General features: G+C 43.5%; 1 protein-coding gene across 1 annotated transcript in view; it reads left to right on the top strand.

The window, feature by feature from the left end:
* Nucleotides 1–17,101, top strand: part of LOC145793723 (monothiol glutaredoxin-S15, mitochondrial-like) — a 98,734-nt gene extending 81,633 nt beyond the window's left edge. Inside the window, exons 6-8 of the mRNA XM_082876593.1 lie at nt 14,791–14,857; nt 16,897–16,975; nt 17,057–17,101. Of these exons, the coding sequence (XP_082732719.1) occupies nt 14,791–14,857; nt 16,897–16,975; nt 17,057–17,101 (191 nt within the window). The remainder of the gene's footprint in view (nt 1–14,790; nt 14,858–16,896; nt 16,976–17,056) is intronic.
* Nucleotides 17,102–18,507: the final 1,406 nt, after the last annotated feature.

Below are 18,507 nucleotides of genomic sequence, written 5' to 3'. Positions count from 1 at the left end.
CCAATGACGTCCAACCGTCTTGCCCCTAGTTCTAGGGCTGCTTCCAGGCCAGCAATACATGCCTCATACTCTGCCTCATTGTTCGAGACTTTGAACCGAAGCTTGAATGCTAATGGGATATGGGAATCGTCAGGCGCTATCAGCAACACCCCTATCCCATACCCATATTGGTTTGACGCTCCGTCAAAGTACATCGTCCAAGTTTCATCTTCGACGTGCAGAATGGCTTCATCTGGGAATAGATACTCAACCGCTTCATCCCCCTCAACCGGGTGGTCGGCAAGTAACTCTGCTACCACTCTACCTTTTACTGACTTGCGCGTTACATACTTCAAATCAAATTCGGAGAGCAACAGCAGCCAGCGAGCCAGCCTACTCGTAAGTGCTGGTTTCTCGAAAAGATATTTGATGGGATCCAAACGCGAAACCAACATTACAGAGTGAGCTAACAGGTAGTGCCGCAGCTTCCTGGTCGCCCATACCAAGGCCAAACAAGCCTTCTCCAGCGGTGTATAGCGGGTCTCGTAATCCAGCATCTTTTTGCTCAGATAGTAGATGGCTCTTTCCACTTTGTCTTCTGACTCCTGCGCGAGCATGCAGCCCATGGTAGTCTCAGTTACCGAAAGGTACAATATCAACGGTCTCCCCGGCTCTGGTGGTGACAACACGGGTGGGTTCTGTAGATACTCTTTGATCTGCTCAAAAGCTGCTTGACATCGGCCGTCCCATTGCAATTTCTTTCCTTTCTTTAGGAGACCAAAAAATGGTTCACAAGTCAAGGTTAATTTAGAGATAAACCGTCTTATGAATTGCACTTTACCCAGAAAGCCTCGCACCTCCTTTTCAGTCCTTGGTGGTGGCATTTCTAAGATGGCCTTGATTTTGGAAGGGTCGACCTCGATGCCCCTTTGTGTAATCAGAAACCCTAGCATCTTCCCTGCTGTAACACCGAACGTGCATTTCTGGGGATTCAGTCGCAGCCGAAACTCTTTGATCGTTTGAAAGAATTTTTGTAAGGCGGTGTAGTGGCCCTCTCTTTCTTTGGACTTGACAATCATGTCGTCCACATACACCTCGACCTCCTTATGGATCATATCATGCAATATTGTAGTTGCTGCCCGTTGATACGTAGCTCCAACATTTTTCAACCCGAATGGCATCACTCTATAACAATATGTACCCCACGGGGTAGTGAACGCAGTCTTCTCCCGGTCTTTGGGTGCCATCACTATCTGATTATAGCCTGAGAAACCATCCATAAACGAAAGCAAGGCGTGTCCTGCCGTGAAATCCACCAATTCATCAATGTGTGGTAAGGGAAAGTCGTCCTTCGGACTGGCCTTGTTCAAATCTCTGAAGCCTACACAGACCCGAATTCTGCCGTCCTTCTTTGGCACCAGAACAATGTTGGCCAACCAAGTTGGGTATTCAGATACCAGCAGGAACCCTGCGTCAATTTGCTTGGTGACCTCTTCCTTAATTTTGAGAGCCCAGTCCGGGCGAATCCTTCTGAGTTTCTGTTTGACAGGGCGGGCCTCGGGATCAAGAGGGATCCGGTGCTGTACAATCTCAGGATCGATTCCAGGCATGTCTTCGTAGGACCACGCGAAAACATCTTTGAAATCTTTTAATAAAGCGACTAAGCGCTCGCGCTCCTCCGAAGACAACGTGGACCCGATCTGGACCAGCCGCGGGTCCTTCTCAGTACCAACATTCACAGTAGTGATTTCATCCATTAAAGGTTTAACAAATCTTTCCTGCTCTTGATCAATTAACCGTTGCAAAACTGGGGGAATTTCTCCCTCGTTGTTTTCATCAAAATTTTGAAAATCCTGATTTAAGCAATAAATCAAAGGCACAGAAAAATACTCAGAAACCACATCCGCATCATTCTCATTAAATATTTCCAAGCCGTCAGATTCCTCTGTTACAACAGACTCAAAAGAAAATGAAAAAGACGACCTAGACAGGACTGTGGCATCCGGGTTATCACCCCTAGGAATACCAGACTCAGACTCAGTCGAGCTGGAATCTGATTCCGACGCACAAGATTCGGTGGAATCAGATTCCGGCTCACTACCTGACCCGGAGCTGCTAGATAAAAAGCCTTCTTCATATTGCCAGATGAGAGAAGGTGCGATAGATGCATCCAAGATCGGCGCTGGAAAGCTCGCAGCTATTTCATCTCCAATCATAGAAACCGAAGAGTTATCCCCCAAGCACTCTTGGCCGATCGGAGGATCTGATAGTAGACTCGCCAGTGCTACCCCCATTTCAAGCTCTGTGCTCTCAGGATCCACTGCTCTACACTGCTCAACCTCAGTTGGTGGGTCTGTCTGCGCTTCGGCAACGTCATCCCCAGATAATTGTATGTCGAAGAAGATTTCAAAACCAGGTACGCGCTTCCCATCCGCGTTTAGCCATGGCTCCGGGAAGCCGCAGAATGGAAAATCTTCCCCCTCCCGGACGAAGCGTCCGTTTAGGGTACCCCAGATGGGCCTATGCATTAACTCAAATGGATTCCCGGCCTTCTTTGCTCTGGCCCTTCCGGCCATTTCTTTCCCTTTCCTCACCCAGTCCTCTTTGGTGGGCAGATAACCCAGTCCAAAGGCGTGAGGGTTGTGTGGCACTTCGGCCAACACTGAGACGCCCTTCCGGCCGCTTCTCCCTAATCCCATCCCAGGGGTATGTTTTAGCTTGTTCATGAGGTAGATAGATTGAGCACTAACGTACATACCCTCATTCACAGCCATGACATTCTGCACCACTTGAGCCTCGGCCAAAGTGAACCCCGATAGAAACACATCCTCCGTGCCGTGCTCGATCTCCAAGACAGGTGTGGACACTTCCGGCGGCGGATGGATTGATGAATTACCAAAAACGATCGCTACCCCTTTCCCGTGAGGGTACTTTAGCATCTGATGTAGAGTGGAAGAGACTGCTTTGACCTGGTGCAACCACGGTCGCCCCAAAAGTAGGTTAAAGGTTGCAGGAACGTCCAAGATATGAAATTCAATGCTGTGTTGTCCTGGACCAACCTTGGTTTGAATTTTAACAGTCCCCATCACTTCTCTGCTGGTATTGTCGTATGCTCTGATCACTTGGGTAGTTGGGACGAAGTCCACGGGCTTCAACCCGATTGCATATGCCGTTCTGGTCGGGCAGACATTAATTGCAGACCCGGTATCAACAAGTACCACCGGTATCCACTTATCTCTACATTCCACAGAAATATAGAGAGGTTTGTTATGATTTGTGCCTTCAGGCGGTAGTTCCTTGTCCGAAAAGGTTAATGCCGGGGAACCTCCTCCCGGAAAAACCAGCCCAACCAGCTGTTCAGGCGTGGTGTCTATGGAGAGTTTGGACTTGTCCATAGCAGATAGGACAGCTTCTCTATGTACTCGTGATGCCATTAGCAGTCCCCAGATGGAGATGTCTGCTTGTATCTTCTTTAATTGTTTCAGCACAACTTCCTCTTCAATCTGCTTCTCCTTCTGTTTCTCCGCTTCTCTATCCTTCCCGGATGCCTCGGGTTGGTCCAGGTGTGGGGGTTTGAAGTACCGCCCACTTCTTGTCATATGGTCAACCTCATCGAGGTACCAAGTGTCATCCGGTTGATTATTTCCCCAGTCTTCATTTGTGTAGGCAAGACATAAGTCATCGTCTTCCCACCACATTCCATCGGCAGCCAACAGACACCTGTCTGGCTCCGGTTTAGTTGGCTCCGGTTTAGTTGCACTCGCAGTACTCCCTGTCCACATGCTTGCAGCATTCTCCATCTTCGTGCACACAACACTTTCAGTCCCCTCAGGGCCTTTAGCTTTCCTAATTCTCTCAGCCTCCTCAAACTTTTCTCGTTCCAGCTGCATCAGTACAGCTGTTTGTTCAACAATTCCCGTATCCATAATGCCCAAATCTCGAGCGGAATTCTTAGCACCGGCGCTCTCCGGCGATACAACTTGACTTTCGGCCATTCCGGCCACAACTGATACCTCTGCCCCTGCCGGGCTCTGTTCTGGTTGGGCTTCCCCCACTTCATCCGGTTGATCCTCGAGCCATCCAGTGGCCTCCGCTGATCCCTCATAATCGTACCAGTTGATTGACGTATCCCCCGGTTCCTGGTCATTGAAAAATTGCAAGTTGGCAAAGTCCTCCTCTACGGCTGTCAGATCATCTGCCCATAGCCCAGATCCGTCCCCCCGGATCATGCATAGCTCTCCTGTCTCTGGCAATTCTATACCTAGCCCAATTCGGCTCGTTGATAGGATATACTCGCTTGGATCATAGGCTCCCTCAGCAAAACTCTGCCCAGTCCCAGATTCAACAATCTCATTCTCTCCTGAAATTTGCCCTGCCCCGTCTTCGACGGTCACCACCATCGGTTCTGGTTGGGTTTTGGAGATGTCCACCATGCACAAGAAGTCAGTGCATTCGGGTAGGAACACCTCCGGCTTGGGTAGGTGGGTCGGGGTGATATAGATACTGGGATCGTAAAATGCGACCCCAGTTTGGATAAAATTAATTCTGTTGGGAGGGGGAGGTTGGTTATGTGGTGGGAGAGGGTTGGTTGTGACATTGGGTTTATCAGGAGGCGCGATCACCTGTTTGTCAATAAGATGTTGGATCTCATGATGCAATCTGTAACAACGGTCGGTGTCGTGACCGTGTTGTTGGTGATATGCGCAGTATTTTGACGGGTCATGAGAGGGAGGGAGTGGATTTGGTAGTGGCTTCGGCTCCAGGGGTTTCAAATGTTTCTTTCTGATCAATACCCCTAGAGCCTTGGTCAGGGGCATGTATAGTGGGGTGAAGGTTCTTTGGCCTCGCGGTTGGAATCTGTTGGTTTGTGTGTTGCTTCCGGACGCGCCGGAGAAGGGTGTGGCAGCCATGGGCCTTGGAGGGGGAGGGGGAGGGGGAGTGGTGGTGACCATACTAACTTCCGAGGCTCTTGTATTTGCAGCGCCACTCGGGCCCGCATTGTTGTTACGGTTGAACGTCCTCCTCGGTTGTTCTCTGTCATGGTCAAACAGACCTTGTTTCATTGCATCTTCGATTTGCACCCCCATCTCATGTAAATCTGCGAAAGTAGGGAAGGGGACTACAATCATTCTCTGCATCAACTTCGGGTGGAGATTGCGCACAATCATCCGGATTTGATCTTTGTCAGTGGGCCTTAAAGTCATCATTGACGCCTTTGCCCTCCATCGGATCACAAAGTCCGAGAAAGTTTCCTTGGGCTCTTGCCTTGTCGTTTCGAGATCACGAGTTGTGATCTCGATCTGAGTGTTGTATGAATATTGTGCGACAAAGGCCTCAGCCATTTCATCCCAATTCCTTTTCACTTCATCTTGTAACTTTGCATACCAGTGGGCGGCCACACCCGATAGGGTTCGGCCGAATAGTGAAAGCTTCTGTGGTCGTGTTAGGCCCATTGGCCGCAAGATGTCTGCAAACAGTCGGAGATGGACCATGGGGTCGCCGGTCCCGTCAAAGCGGTCGATTTGTGGCATTTTGAACCTATCGGGGAGTGTTACGGCCTCCTCGGTATATCCGTCTTCGATATCCGGCATAGCCTTGACCCCTTGGGATTTCTTAAAGAGCTTCTCCAGTTTGCTCAATTTCAGAGCTGTATGATCAACCTCGAACTCGAAGGGAGAGTCGGGGTGATTGGGTGCATGGACCTTGGACAGTTGTGGTGGAAGCGGGGGCGGAGCTGGCCCCGTTGGAAGATTCGTGTCCTCTTGTAAGTTTTGGATATTCGGCAGGGTATTCTGGGCATTTGGTGGGGCGTTCTGAACAGTAGGTGCCTGCTCAGGTAATGGGGCCCCTGCCGGAGGAGGAATTTGGTGTGAAGCAGATGCAGCATTCTGCTGTTGCAATCGGGTAATTAGCTCAGCCTGTTGGGTCATAATCTCAGCTTGTTGCTTAGCGAGTTCATCCCGGCGAACCACATCCTGTTGCATGGCCCGCATGGTTTCTTGCATTTGGCGCATCATCTCCTCAACTCCTGTTGGCGTTGCCATACTGTTTTGATCTATCTGAACTACTGGCAAATCTGTCTCAATGGGGATCTCAATCCGACTATCCACTGATGGGGGAAACCACTGTTCTGGTGATCTCTGTTTAGATACACTGCGCTTTTTCTGCTTGCTTCTGATAACAGGGGGTAGAGAATGGAACACTGGCTGTCCGTCGATTAGATCCTCAGATCGATTAAGTCGACGACCTCATGTCCAAAGTGCTTGGGGAATGCCTGCTGGGTTGGAAGCAATTGTGCTAAAACTGACCTAGCAAAAGATAAATAAAGCGAAAAGGAAATAAATAAACAGATAAACGGACAGCATAACAGCTTGAAATAAAATGCATGACACACAGCCGGGCATAACAACACACAGTCAATAAGCTGAATACACACTGTCCTCAAACACTGATTATTATCCCTGTATCACTGTCCCCTAAAACATAATCTGATATCCGCAGATAACTAATTCTCAAATACTGGCTGATGCCCGCAGGCCTGATACCCATAATACTGAACTGATGCCCGCAGGCCTGATGCCCAAACTCGTATACTGAACTGATGCCCGCAGGCTTGATGCCCAAACTCATATACTGATACATGCATTCCTATAGAGACGCACTCTAAAGCACATAACAGATAAGTGAGAGCCAAAACACCCCTATGTTGGGGTAGGGTTTCCCTGTCCTATTTTGTCAGGAGCTAGGGTTTCACTACGCACACAGCGGTTTCAAACAACCTATAAACGGGTAAGCAACTTGTCCTAGTTTGGAATGGTCACTATGGATCCGAATATGCACTAGGTCGAATGGTCAAAAAGGGTGCCCCGGTAAAACCGGGGTTTGTGTTCCCATACTGGCAGAGCCCACAACCGGTCAGCCTTATGGTCATGCCTTGACAAGACAAGCCTCCGGCAAACCATTCAGGAATAGCAGATGGAAAACACGGCGTCCTAGGCGCACCAATGCAAATGCAATGCAAAGAAACACACAAGTGTAGTCAAAAACAGATATCATGAGTTCGAGTCAAGTTCTCTAAATCCCCAGCAGAGTCGCCAGAAACTGTAACAAGCCCGCGGGGGGGACCTCGCTACAGCTCGGACTCGACTTTGTAGTCACGGTTCTTAATCTGAACCAAAGAGTCCAAATCTGGCAAATCGTTTTGAGAAAACAGATTTTTTGAAAGAAGTGCCAAACATGGACTGCTTTGCCAGATACAGAGTCGCCACCTAAATATTTTATTTTGGGAAATTTAGGAAACCCTGACTCGTTGCCAAAGGCCACGTGTCCGTCATCACCAAAGTTGCCTCGGCTCAGGAACTTGGGTACGATTGGGGAAGGTCACTTCGTGAGCACCCCCGCTCGCCCAGTCATAGACCGGCCTCTACTAACCATGATATCTATTTTTGAAAACATTGTATGTTCTTATTCCGGTTATTAGCCTAGGTTACTATGTGATGCGCACAGCATACAAGTATAGACTGGATCGCCTGAATTGGAACAAAACATTTCATTTTTGCTTTTGAAAATGGTTTGCTACCCGCAGGTAGGCTTGAAACATTTAATGACTTATGCCAATTCAGATAACCCAACCTTCACCCACAGGCATTCAGGCAGTTATATCATATAAGCACATAGCCTCATGGTAAGCATGCTATTCATGGCATTCACTCACACACATGCAAGGATGCTAAAGCATAGAACTTACCGAGTACTCCAAGCCAAAATAGAAACTACATTAGAAATCATGCATGATCCTAAGTATACAAAAATGCCAAATGCAACACATGCAAAAATGCAACTATAGCGGGCTCGGCTATTCTAAACATGGCATATGAAATGCTACGACTAACATGTATTCAATTTGGAATTGAAAGTACGATGCAGTTAGTATGGTGCGCCGAGCTCGGTGCATGCAAAACAGATGAATGAATGCAAACATGCTGTCATACTGTATGCTAATTTAAACATGCCCTAATCTAACCATCGTAAGCTGGTAAATAAAAGGGAAGAAAGACGTGGGGTTGGAAGACATACAACACACGCACGCACACTTATTACAGTTGTGCCCTCACACAGAGGGTCCGAATAAATAATACAGTCCCAAATAAAAGAATATTACAGTCCGAATATTACAGTCCAAATAATATACAAATTCCTATTTAAACAAATTAACTAAGAAAATAAATAAAACTGGCATGCAAGCCAGGGGCTGCCTCGCTCTTGATGGATGATGTATGTTAGGCTGCTTTGCGCGGAAATCCACCGGGATGCCTCGATTAGCCTCTGTTTTACAATTATTCTTGAAAAGCGTACCAAGTCCCGGAAAGTTGCTGATTCCTGATTTTGCTGCAACAGAGAGCAGGAAAGGGGCATAGCAGTGCATTTTCACAAATATATGCATGCCTCGATCCTCGTGCCACCAATCACGCATACCGAGGCATGATGGCCGAGGAGTCGAATTGCACAACTCAATATAGAATGAATGCACATGAAAACACAACAAGAACCTAACTCCATCATGGATAATCCGGAGTGTCGGTGACTGGGAATTGAGACACATTCCGTCACTCGGAGTACGAAATGCACCTCGTTTCCCGTGCCCGGGCTAACTCCTATCCCGAACACGATGCAATATGCATGATATCCATGAATGCAACTAAGATACAGCCTAGCATGCACAATGCTATGAAAATGAGATGCCTCGAAATACGTGCACACGGGCACGCAAATCGAGAAAATGACAGAATGCGATCTAAGATACCACCTAGTATGCACTATGTTGTAAAAATGAGATGCCTCGAAAAACGTGCACACGGGCACGCAAACCGAGGCAATGGCAGACGCAATGCAATATGGCTAAAATGGCATGGAAGATGTAACATGGACTTACACTAACATGAGAGAGCCTCAGCCACACTCACATAAGATGCCGATGGATGAAAATAAAGTGCCTCGAAATGCGTGCACACTGGCACGCAAACCGAGGCGATGACATACGCAATGCAAATGATATGGAAATGCGATATGGGCTTATACCAATATGAGAGAGCCTCAGCCGCACTCACATAGGATGCCGGTGGATGAAAATGAAGTGCCTCGAAATGCGCGCACACGGGCACGCAAACCGAGGCAATGGCATACGCAATGCAAATGATATGGAAATGGCATATAGAATGCAACATGGACTTATACTAACATGAGAGAGCCTCAGCCACACTCACATAAGAAGCCGATGGATGAAAATGAAGTGCCTCGAAATGCGTGCACACGGGCACGCAAACCGAGGCAATGGCATACACAATGCAAATGATATGGAAATGGCATATAGAATGCAACATGGACTTATACTAACATGAAAGAGCCTCAGCCACACTCACATAAGAGGCCGATGGATGAAAATGAAGTGCCTCGAAATGCGTGCACACGGGCATGCAAACTGAGGCAATGACATATGCAATGCCATGACATGAAAACATGGTATGGGCTTATACCAACATGAGTGAGCTTCAGCCACACTCACATAGGATGCCGGTGAATGAAAAATGAAGTGCCTCGAAATGCGTACGCACGGGCACGCAAACCGAGGCGATGACAAAATGCGATGCAATGACATAGGAATGGAAAGCAATCGTTCTAATAGAATTTCAGCAAGAAAATATGGGGGAGAACAGTCCCGAAATGAGGCGAAATGACACCAAATGCATGGAATTGTCCCGAAATGCGAATTTAGGCACCCGAAATGGCCTATAGCTATGCCAAACATGCACAATATGGATATGTAATGCAAAGACAGAAGCTAGGAAGCCCCAAAAAAGGCACTTTCACAGTTATAAACATGGCCAAACAGCAAGCATAGGTAGGGCAAAAATGGTATGCAAGAATAGGGGCCAAGAGAGGGGTAATGAAGCAAGTGATATAAGAAAAATTCAAACTGAAAAATTTCCTTCTACAACATTGAAGAGGGACCAAAAATATGAATGTTTACAGTATATGGTAAACCTCAAATCAATATACAAACATGCTAAAAAAAAGGCACAAGATTGAGGCTTAAAAGGTGCTATAACATGAAGTATACAAAATAATCACCAAGCAGAAAAAAAATGTTAATGAAACATGAAGTATAGGCCAAAATAAGACTATTTCCAGAACTGTAAAATGGCCAAAAACAAAAGCAAAGGGGGCTGCCAATTTATGCAAAAATGGGGCCAAATAAGGGATATAACTACAAGTGATACATGGAGGTCCCAAACCATGAAAGGACCTAAATGAAACATGAATAATGGACCAAAATAAGACTATTTCCAGAACTGTAAAATGGCCAAAAACAAAAGCATGGTAGGCTGCCATAGCATGCAAAAATGGGGGCCAAATAAGGGATATAACTACAAGTGGCACATGGAGGCATCAAATGGTGAGGGGCCCTTCAACAATGTTGAAGAAGGGCCCAAAATAAGAACATTCTCAGATTACATCATGCTCAAAAACAGATTAATCATGGGCCAAAAATAGCATGCAAGATTATGACATATAAGAGGATCAATGAAGCAAGTGCATCATGGAGGGCTCAAACAGGGTTGAGCCCTTAATGAAAAGTGAAAATGAGCTCAAAATAGGGCCCTTTTCAGTTAGGGCCGGAGCTTGAAACAAAAAACATATAGGGCTTACAAATGGATCAAGAAAAAAGGGTCAAAGAGGAGAAATGTCACTCACCCTTGAAGACTAAAGCTTTTGTTGCTTCTTGGACCAATTTGTAGCTCCTTTAGCCTTTGAGAAGCCCTCCTTGTTGCTGGAAATGAACTGGTGATGGTAGAGCTTGGTGGTGTAGAAGAAATGGTGATTAGGGACTTGGAAGTTTTCAAGGAAATGAGAGGAATAGAGAGGGATTTGTGTATGGAAGCTTGAAGACAATTTTTTCTAACCCCAACATATGATATGGAATGCTGGTTATATGGACCAAAAAGGGGGTGTAAAGGTGGGGGAAAAGGAGACAAACTTTCCCCCACAAAATATCCCCCGGATAAAGATATTTTCTGGGGGATAAAGCCCTACAGCTGTAAAGTGAACAGTGCAAGGATCTCGGCCGGCCAGGTATTTTTGTTGCAGGTGGCCGGCCGGCCACACCCCCTAGCCGGCCGGCTAGGGGTCAAAAGGGTCAAGCTGATTTAGTGGCCGGCCACCAACTGATGGTGTCCTCCTATGTGTGTACAACATAACCCTGTGGTTAAAAGTCCAAGAAAGTGGCTCAAGGGTGTTCAACATTAGCTCAGAAAGAGGGGTTCAAAAGGGTCAGATGGAATTATTGGCCGGCCACCATTTTTTAGGGTCCTCCCAAGTGTGTACATCACAAATATGTGGTTTGGAGTTCAAGAAAGTGGGTCCAAGGTGTTCAACATTAGCCCGGAAGGAGGGGTTCAAAAGGGTCAGGTGGAATTACTGGCCGGCCACCATTTTTTAGGGTCCTCCCAAGTGTGTACATCACAAATATGTGGTTCAAAGTTCAAGAAGATGGCCCCAAGGTATTCAACATTAGCCCGGAAGTGTGAAAAACGGGCGTCGGAGGGCGTCAGAGGATGTATAACTGGTTGCTGCAACAATTACTGGCCTCCCACCCTTCAGTGACCTCCCCGGTGATAAAACAGAGGTACCTGCCAAAAATGAACGAAAACCGTTGCAAAACGAATGTTCGGGGGCCAAAACACGCAGTTCGGGGCCCCGGAAACTGCCCGTTAAACACCGAAAATGGTATTCGACCTCGAAGTGGATTTCTCGGACCCCAGTGTCCCTCAAAAGGGAGAAAATAGGAAGTATGCCAAAAATCAGAACAAACGGAGATGGTTAGGCGGTCCCGAACCGAGGCACACGGCCAATGATCCCGAAAAACCGGAAACCGGACTCCGAAATGGGCAAAATGGCCTATGGACATTGAGAGATGGTCTACGGGACCTCTCCCTTCCCTCAGGAAAAGAAACAAAGAAAACCGAGCCTGGTTCGCAAACCGAGGTAAAGCACAAAAGAGGGTTCGGAAGTCCGGAAGCAGGGCTCACAGCCGCAACTCTGAAGCTTCTGAACGAGCACATTATGCAACATCACCAAGCGCTCAATCGGTGACGTCTGAGTCTTAAGGTCGGTCAAAAATGGGGTGTCTACACAGGGCTGGTCACTTGTTGTAAAGGTTCACTAATATTCATGAAAGTAGTGGTGTATTTGAAGAATAGTGGAGAAATACCCAAGGAGGATATTTGGGGAGTGGACATAGGCCTGGCGTGCCAAATCACTATAAATTGCTATGTTTGATTTTTTGTCCCTATATCTTTTACTTATATAGATTTTTATTGCTCTGTTATTTTATCTGTTGAAATTCAAATATTTTGATTATTATAATTAATATTGTGAAATTATTTTTAATAACCTAATCCACCCCCTCTTGAGTTGCCTACTTGGGATAACAAGCTCCATAGTGTACTTTTACCAAATGTGACAATGTGGCTGATATAATGTGACACTCTAAAAAAACTAAAAACTCTTTAGTGTACTTTTTTCAAATGTAACATGTGACACTCTATGGCGGGGATGATGTGATACTAAAAAACTACCTAGTGTATTATTTTTCAAATGTGACACTCTAATGTGGCAGGTGAATGAATCATTACACATCCAAAATGCTTAAATGGATCACAAGAAAAAAATATGGGACTATATGAATTACAAATTCAAAATACGAGACTTATTAGTCAATCTCCCTATATTTTTAGGAAATTCTAACCTACACATTTTGAAAAGGGGTGCACTATTGCATTCTTAATTATGTCATTTTCTTCTTTAATTAAAACTATTTTCTTTCTTTTTATTATGATATTATTTTAATTACGAATTCTTTAATTATGTCGTATATTATGTTTAATTATAAATTTATTTTTTTTTAATTATGATTGAGAAAAGTGGATATAGTGTTTCCCATATTTGGAAAAAAAAAAAAATACTCAACCCTCCAAAAAACTCCAATACTCGATATTGGAGGGCGAGGAGTGACCAGGACATTGTAAATACTCATTCACACGGGCGGGGCGAGTCGACACAATCCCTACTTCAGCAGAAACTAGATAGACAGATAGTGAGAGAGAGGTTTCTGATCTACGAAACCCCAAAACCAAATACTCTATACTCCAAAACGAAAGAAAAAGCCATGTGGAGAAGACTCTTTACACCGCTCCACCGCTTTGCTGCTGCAGCCAACATCTCTTCTACCTCGCGGTCGCCTTTTCGGCCATCCACCATATCCTTTTCTTGCTCCGTCACTTGCAATTATGGTATGAAGGTTAGTTAGGGCTTTGTTTGAAGCTTTTTTCTCCTTTTTTTATTTTTTTATTTTTTGTTGTTAATTGTTAATTGCTTTTTACAGTAGGCAATTTGGTTTAAATGATTGATTTGATCTAGAGATGCTGCAATTAGCTGATTCTAATATAAACATTCAGCTTTGGTTGGAGGATTTGAGAAGAGATTTAGAATGGAAAAGGGAAAATGTGTGTGAACTAGGTGAAATGAAAGTATATTTTATTCACATTTCATCTACCATTTTTCTTTCCCTTTTCAAATTCCTTCCCAAATCCCCAACTAAACACAGTGTCAATGTTGCCACATATGTTATTAAAAGAAGAAAACTGAAGGAGATAATTTCCTGGAAATCTAGCATAGCTACAACAATATGATATGATATTATAGACTCTACTCTACAACTCAATATTTGAATTACAAATTGTTTGATAAAGAATATTCCTAACAAATAAAGTAATAGAATGTTATGGATTCTTATATGTAACACAGACCTACAAAGCTTAGTGGGTTTTGTATCCACCAACCACACTAATATAGCATAAGCATTTTCGAGCCCCTAATATTTAGATTCAATACTTGATTGAGCGACAATATTTTGCTTTTTGAAGGCACGAGAGAGTAAACTTGGGACTGAGAATGATGGGGTTGAGTAGCGGTCATCTAGGCACCCAACCCAATAGCCATCCAAGAAACAATAGGGAGAAAGAGAGTTGAAATGGCTAAGAAATAAATCTAATTCATTGGATAATTTTAGATAACATAAAATATGTTGCTGACCATTGTCCATTGAAGATCAGTTGGGCTATGTACAAATTAGAAGACCTGATCCACTGAAAAGGAGATATTTGGTTTAGTGTGAGAGAGATATTAAAGAGCGCCAATGGTCCATTGAAACTCAATTGGAAAGGTTCCCAACAAGGGTAGAGGGAGGTGGTGATCAGGGTGGGCCCTAACACGTTATTATTATTATTTTTTTATTATAAAATCCATCATATATATAGGGTATATATATAGTGTTCATATAATCTTCTTAATCCCACGACTATTTTTGTACGTTCCATTCCTTGGTTCAGTTTAGGAAGGATATCTTTTAAATGAGCTTGGATGATTTACCCTTGTTTATGTGGTCCATAGTGAGTATTTGGTTTAGTCACATCTGGAAAATGAATTTTGAAGTGCATTATATTTGCAGTTGAATAAATGTGCGAGGCTATATCGTTATAGATGACCATTTACTTTCCTTAAAATTTTGAATAGGGAAGTATGAGAAGGTGACACAATAGAAGCATTAAATGAGTAACTGACTTGAGTTATATGTGATAGCTGGGGTTACATTTGGGCATCCTATTTGTTGAACTTTTGATCTGACCTTCCACTTTACTGACTTGACTGCTTTAGGCTATTATGGCATTCTTACCATTGATATGTCTTTTGCAGATGTTCCTTTGGGTGCTAGAAACATATTAGAAGATCCTGAGCTTAAGAATACTATCAAAGCATACAGGTAACTTGGTGCTTGGTATTATACTATTTAGAACACTCATTTAGCTTTTCTATACATCTATAGAGCATTAAGAGCCTCCTGCTAATATATAAGGCACCCTCCTATTAGCGCTTCATAGTAACACAAGATGTACTCAAATTATAGTGATAATTACCATTTGTTGTACCTGAATAATACCCTTCACCTTGTGGCACTTCATACTAACATGCTCAATGCCTTAGCTTTTAGCCATGGCACCGCAAGATAAACCAACATAGGGCATCTTGAGGCATGGCCAGAATTGTGTTGAGGTTTCGAGGCATCCCTGTTTGACTAACTATGCTCGGTTGCAACATGGCTCTATATCCCATTTAGCTTGGTTGACGGTTCCTCTGCCAGACCATGACCCTACTATGTCTCGTCTCCTCTGTCTCTGTAAAGCTGTCTCCTACTGATCAAGACATCTCCAACACCATCATCCAATACCTTGATGACCTAGGTTCGGTGTTGGGCCTTGGAATCCTTGCTCAGGCCCTCATTGGAGGTATGTGGCATAGAGGCTAGAGTTAGGGATTCATTTTGGTGCCTTTCCATCCCCCTACCCCAAGGGTGTTTGCACCTGGATCAGTCTTAGAGAGATAGGTGCTCTAATCAAGACATGATATTTTGGAAATTGTATCATATGCAACACTGAAGCCCCCTGTGATGCCTACATTGTTGCTCTTATGATACAAATCCCAAGATTTGATCTTAGGATGTAGAGGTGGTTGGGATACCTCATTCTTGTTGAAACAAGGAGGGTCAACTACCTCTCCAAGAGTGAGATGGCCTCCATGGTTTGACCATCCTATATAAGGAGGCCTCTATGCAGACGTTGAAGCATTACTACCATTATCAACCATCTTTACCATATCTGGTATGCAGCAAGACCGCTGCACCGCCCTCCTTTCTCTCTTCTAAGGCTTCTTGATCTCTTACCTCCTTCCTCACTGGTGATTACCTTGACATCTCAATACCCCTGTTCTTCCCGAAAGGCCATCTGTAGGCCACCTCAACAAATACCACCCACAACATTATTGTTTATAATTGGGATGTTTGGGTAATGTTTGTAATAAGTTGGGATCTGGGGGGGTGGTGATTTGCCAAGAAACCGAGCCAGTGAATAGATAGAGTGCTTTTTGGCAATTGTCCTTGTGCTATAGAACAAGAGGTAGCTGATGTTACTGAATATTCTCTTACTGAAAACAATGTATTTTTTGTTTTGTTTTTTGTTCTTGATTTATTTTGATTTGGTTTTGTTTTCTAAACTGCATTGAGGCAGAATTTTTTTTTTCAAAAAGCATGATATTGGAATCAGAGAGTATATCCATTTTAGTTTAACATATTGTGGCAGCAATTCAAAGAATTTCCTTAGGTGACATTTGAATAGCATTCATTTCAAGTGGATTTAGAAATTACTTAATTGAATGATCCATATCCAGCAGTGGCTAAGAATACATGGCCACAATAGCATATGTTTAGAAGGTCGTTAACACGTCTTCAGACAAGTTTTAATTGATCAAATTTCTTGCCATTTTAACTTTTAATATTTAGGCCCTATTTGGGAATTGGCCATTTTAGTTGGTTTTTTGGCTTTTTATGAAAAGATGTACAAAAAAGTAGAGAGAGTGATGTGATTGGGTGTTTTGTTTTATTGGCTATTTTAGCCCAAATGGTTGAGATTTAGGTATATGAAATATTTTTTTTTTCAAAAGATAGCTTAGCTTGATAGACATGGCCAAATCTTGAATGAATTTTTTAGGATGCTGTTTATGTCAAATATCCACGATGTTGCCTGTGTATCAGTTACACATGTTTTTGGGATTATTTGTGAAAAGTGCGCTCAGTTGTCATATTTTAGTTGGTATAAATTAATATAAAGAAGCAAACATCTGCGAATGGAATTGCTGCTTAAGCCATGTACTGATCATTACCTAGCAACCCATTTGGTCCAAAGTTGCTGATAAAACATGTAGTTTGTTTGTACTTGTTTCAATTAGTCTCGTGGTCTATCCTTGCAGCAACTGGCCCACATTTCCACACATATTTATCAAGGGGGAATTCATCGGAAGATCAGACATCATTCTCAACATGCACCAGGTATTATCATATCAAATTTGTTTTTCTTCTTAAGCTTGGGATACATCATACATTGTTTTGGTGGTTTGGTCTGTCATGTAGACTGGTGAGTTGAAGGAAATGCTTAAAGATATTGCTGCCAACTAGGAGAGATCAGAGTAACTCATGATTGTTGGCCATGCCTAGTTACGTAAGAGTTTGGAGTTGTCTTTGATGTTTTAATTTCTTTTGAGGTAGGGAAATTGAAGATACCGGGTTTAAATTGTATTATAGTGGTAAGGATAGACACATGAATGGGGTAGGAATAATAGTCGCTAAGGGTCATGTGCAAAATGTCGTGGCAGTTATTAGGAAAGGTGATAGGATCATGTTAGTTAAACTAGTTATTGGAGGGAATATAGTGAACGTTATTAGTGTGTACGCCCCCCGAAGTAGGATTAGGTGATCAGACTAAGAGGAATTTTTGGGAGCAAATGGATGAGATCTTACAGGAGATACCCGTAGTAAAGAATGTAACGCCCCACTTTTTATTACTCGAAGTCATTACCAAATTCATTAGCTTAATTCAAGTTCAGAGATAACATGCGGAAATAAACTCTTTAGTCCCATGAACAGAAGTAAATAACAATTCTCTCATCCGAATGCAAATTAAATTCAATATGAGCATACTGAAGAAAATGCCCGAAGGCTTACATCATTAAAGAATCAAAGAAGGGTGTAACCCTTTTATATATATGGCATTCCGCCAACACAAAAGAGGCCCCGTGGCCAACAAGTAAGATGATCCATATCTTGTAACACATCCTGCTTAACACCTGAAAAAGATTCAACAACGTGGGATGAACATATAGTCCAGTACGGATCTCTACACGATCCTCAACAATAACAGCTTACAAATAGCTATGATCGTGAATGCTCAATCTCATACTAGAATAATAATGTGGTAGTTTATGCAAGAGTATACATAAGTATAAGCTTTTCTCAAAACAGTCAATCCATTCAGCGCTATAAGCGATTCATCTTTCATTTCATTTCATTAACCCATGTTCCCAAACTTTCTCAACAATAACAATTTCTTAGAAAATCAATTTCTCTAAGCCCATTATCTTTCTCACATTTTCCATACTTACAACAGATATTCCCTTTTTCAAAATATACTTTCAAATACCCAATTTTTCCTTCACACTTTCCCAAAATCTCATAATAGCATTTTGGTTTGTTTTCAATACATCCATTACTATACATGCATGCCTTCAATAAAAGGGAGATAACAAATCATCAACATGTATAAAATTAACAATTGAGGCAACTAGGCCCTCCAAAACTATAACCATCACAGTACATGATATACTCAGATACACTAAGACAAAACAATAAAAACTTTGCTCTACCGGCTATATGCACAGTAAGCCAAGGATACAACTCTCACAACAATATGCCATTTTACCAAGCGCTAGCTGGAAGGGTGTGGTACCTTCTATTCTCAGCGCAGTCAGTTCTCTAGGCGCTAGCTGGAAGGTAACGGTACCTCTGATTATAAGCGCAGGGTATAA

The sequence above is a fragment of the Camellia sinensis genome, chromosome 6 (assembly GCF_055761805.1).
Source record: "Camellia sinensis isolate YWXY chromosome 6, ASM5576180v1, whole genome shotgun sequence".
NCBI lineage: Eukaryota > Viridiplantae > Streptophyta > Magnoliopsida > Ericales > Theaceae > Camellia > Camellia sinensis.
Note: the sequence above shows the minus strand (reverse complement) of the source record. Positions and strands in the feature narration are given on the sequence as shown.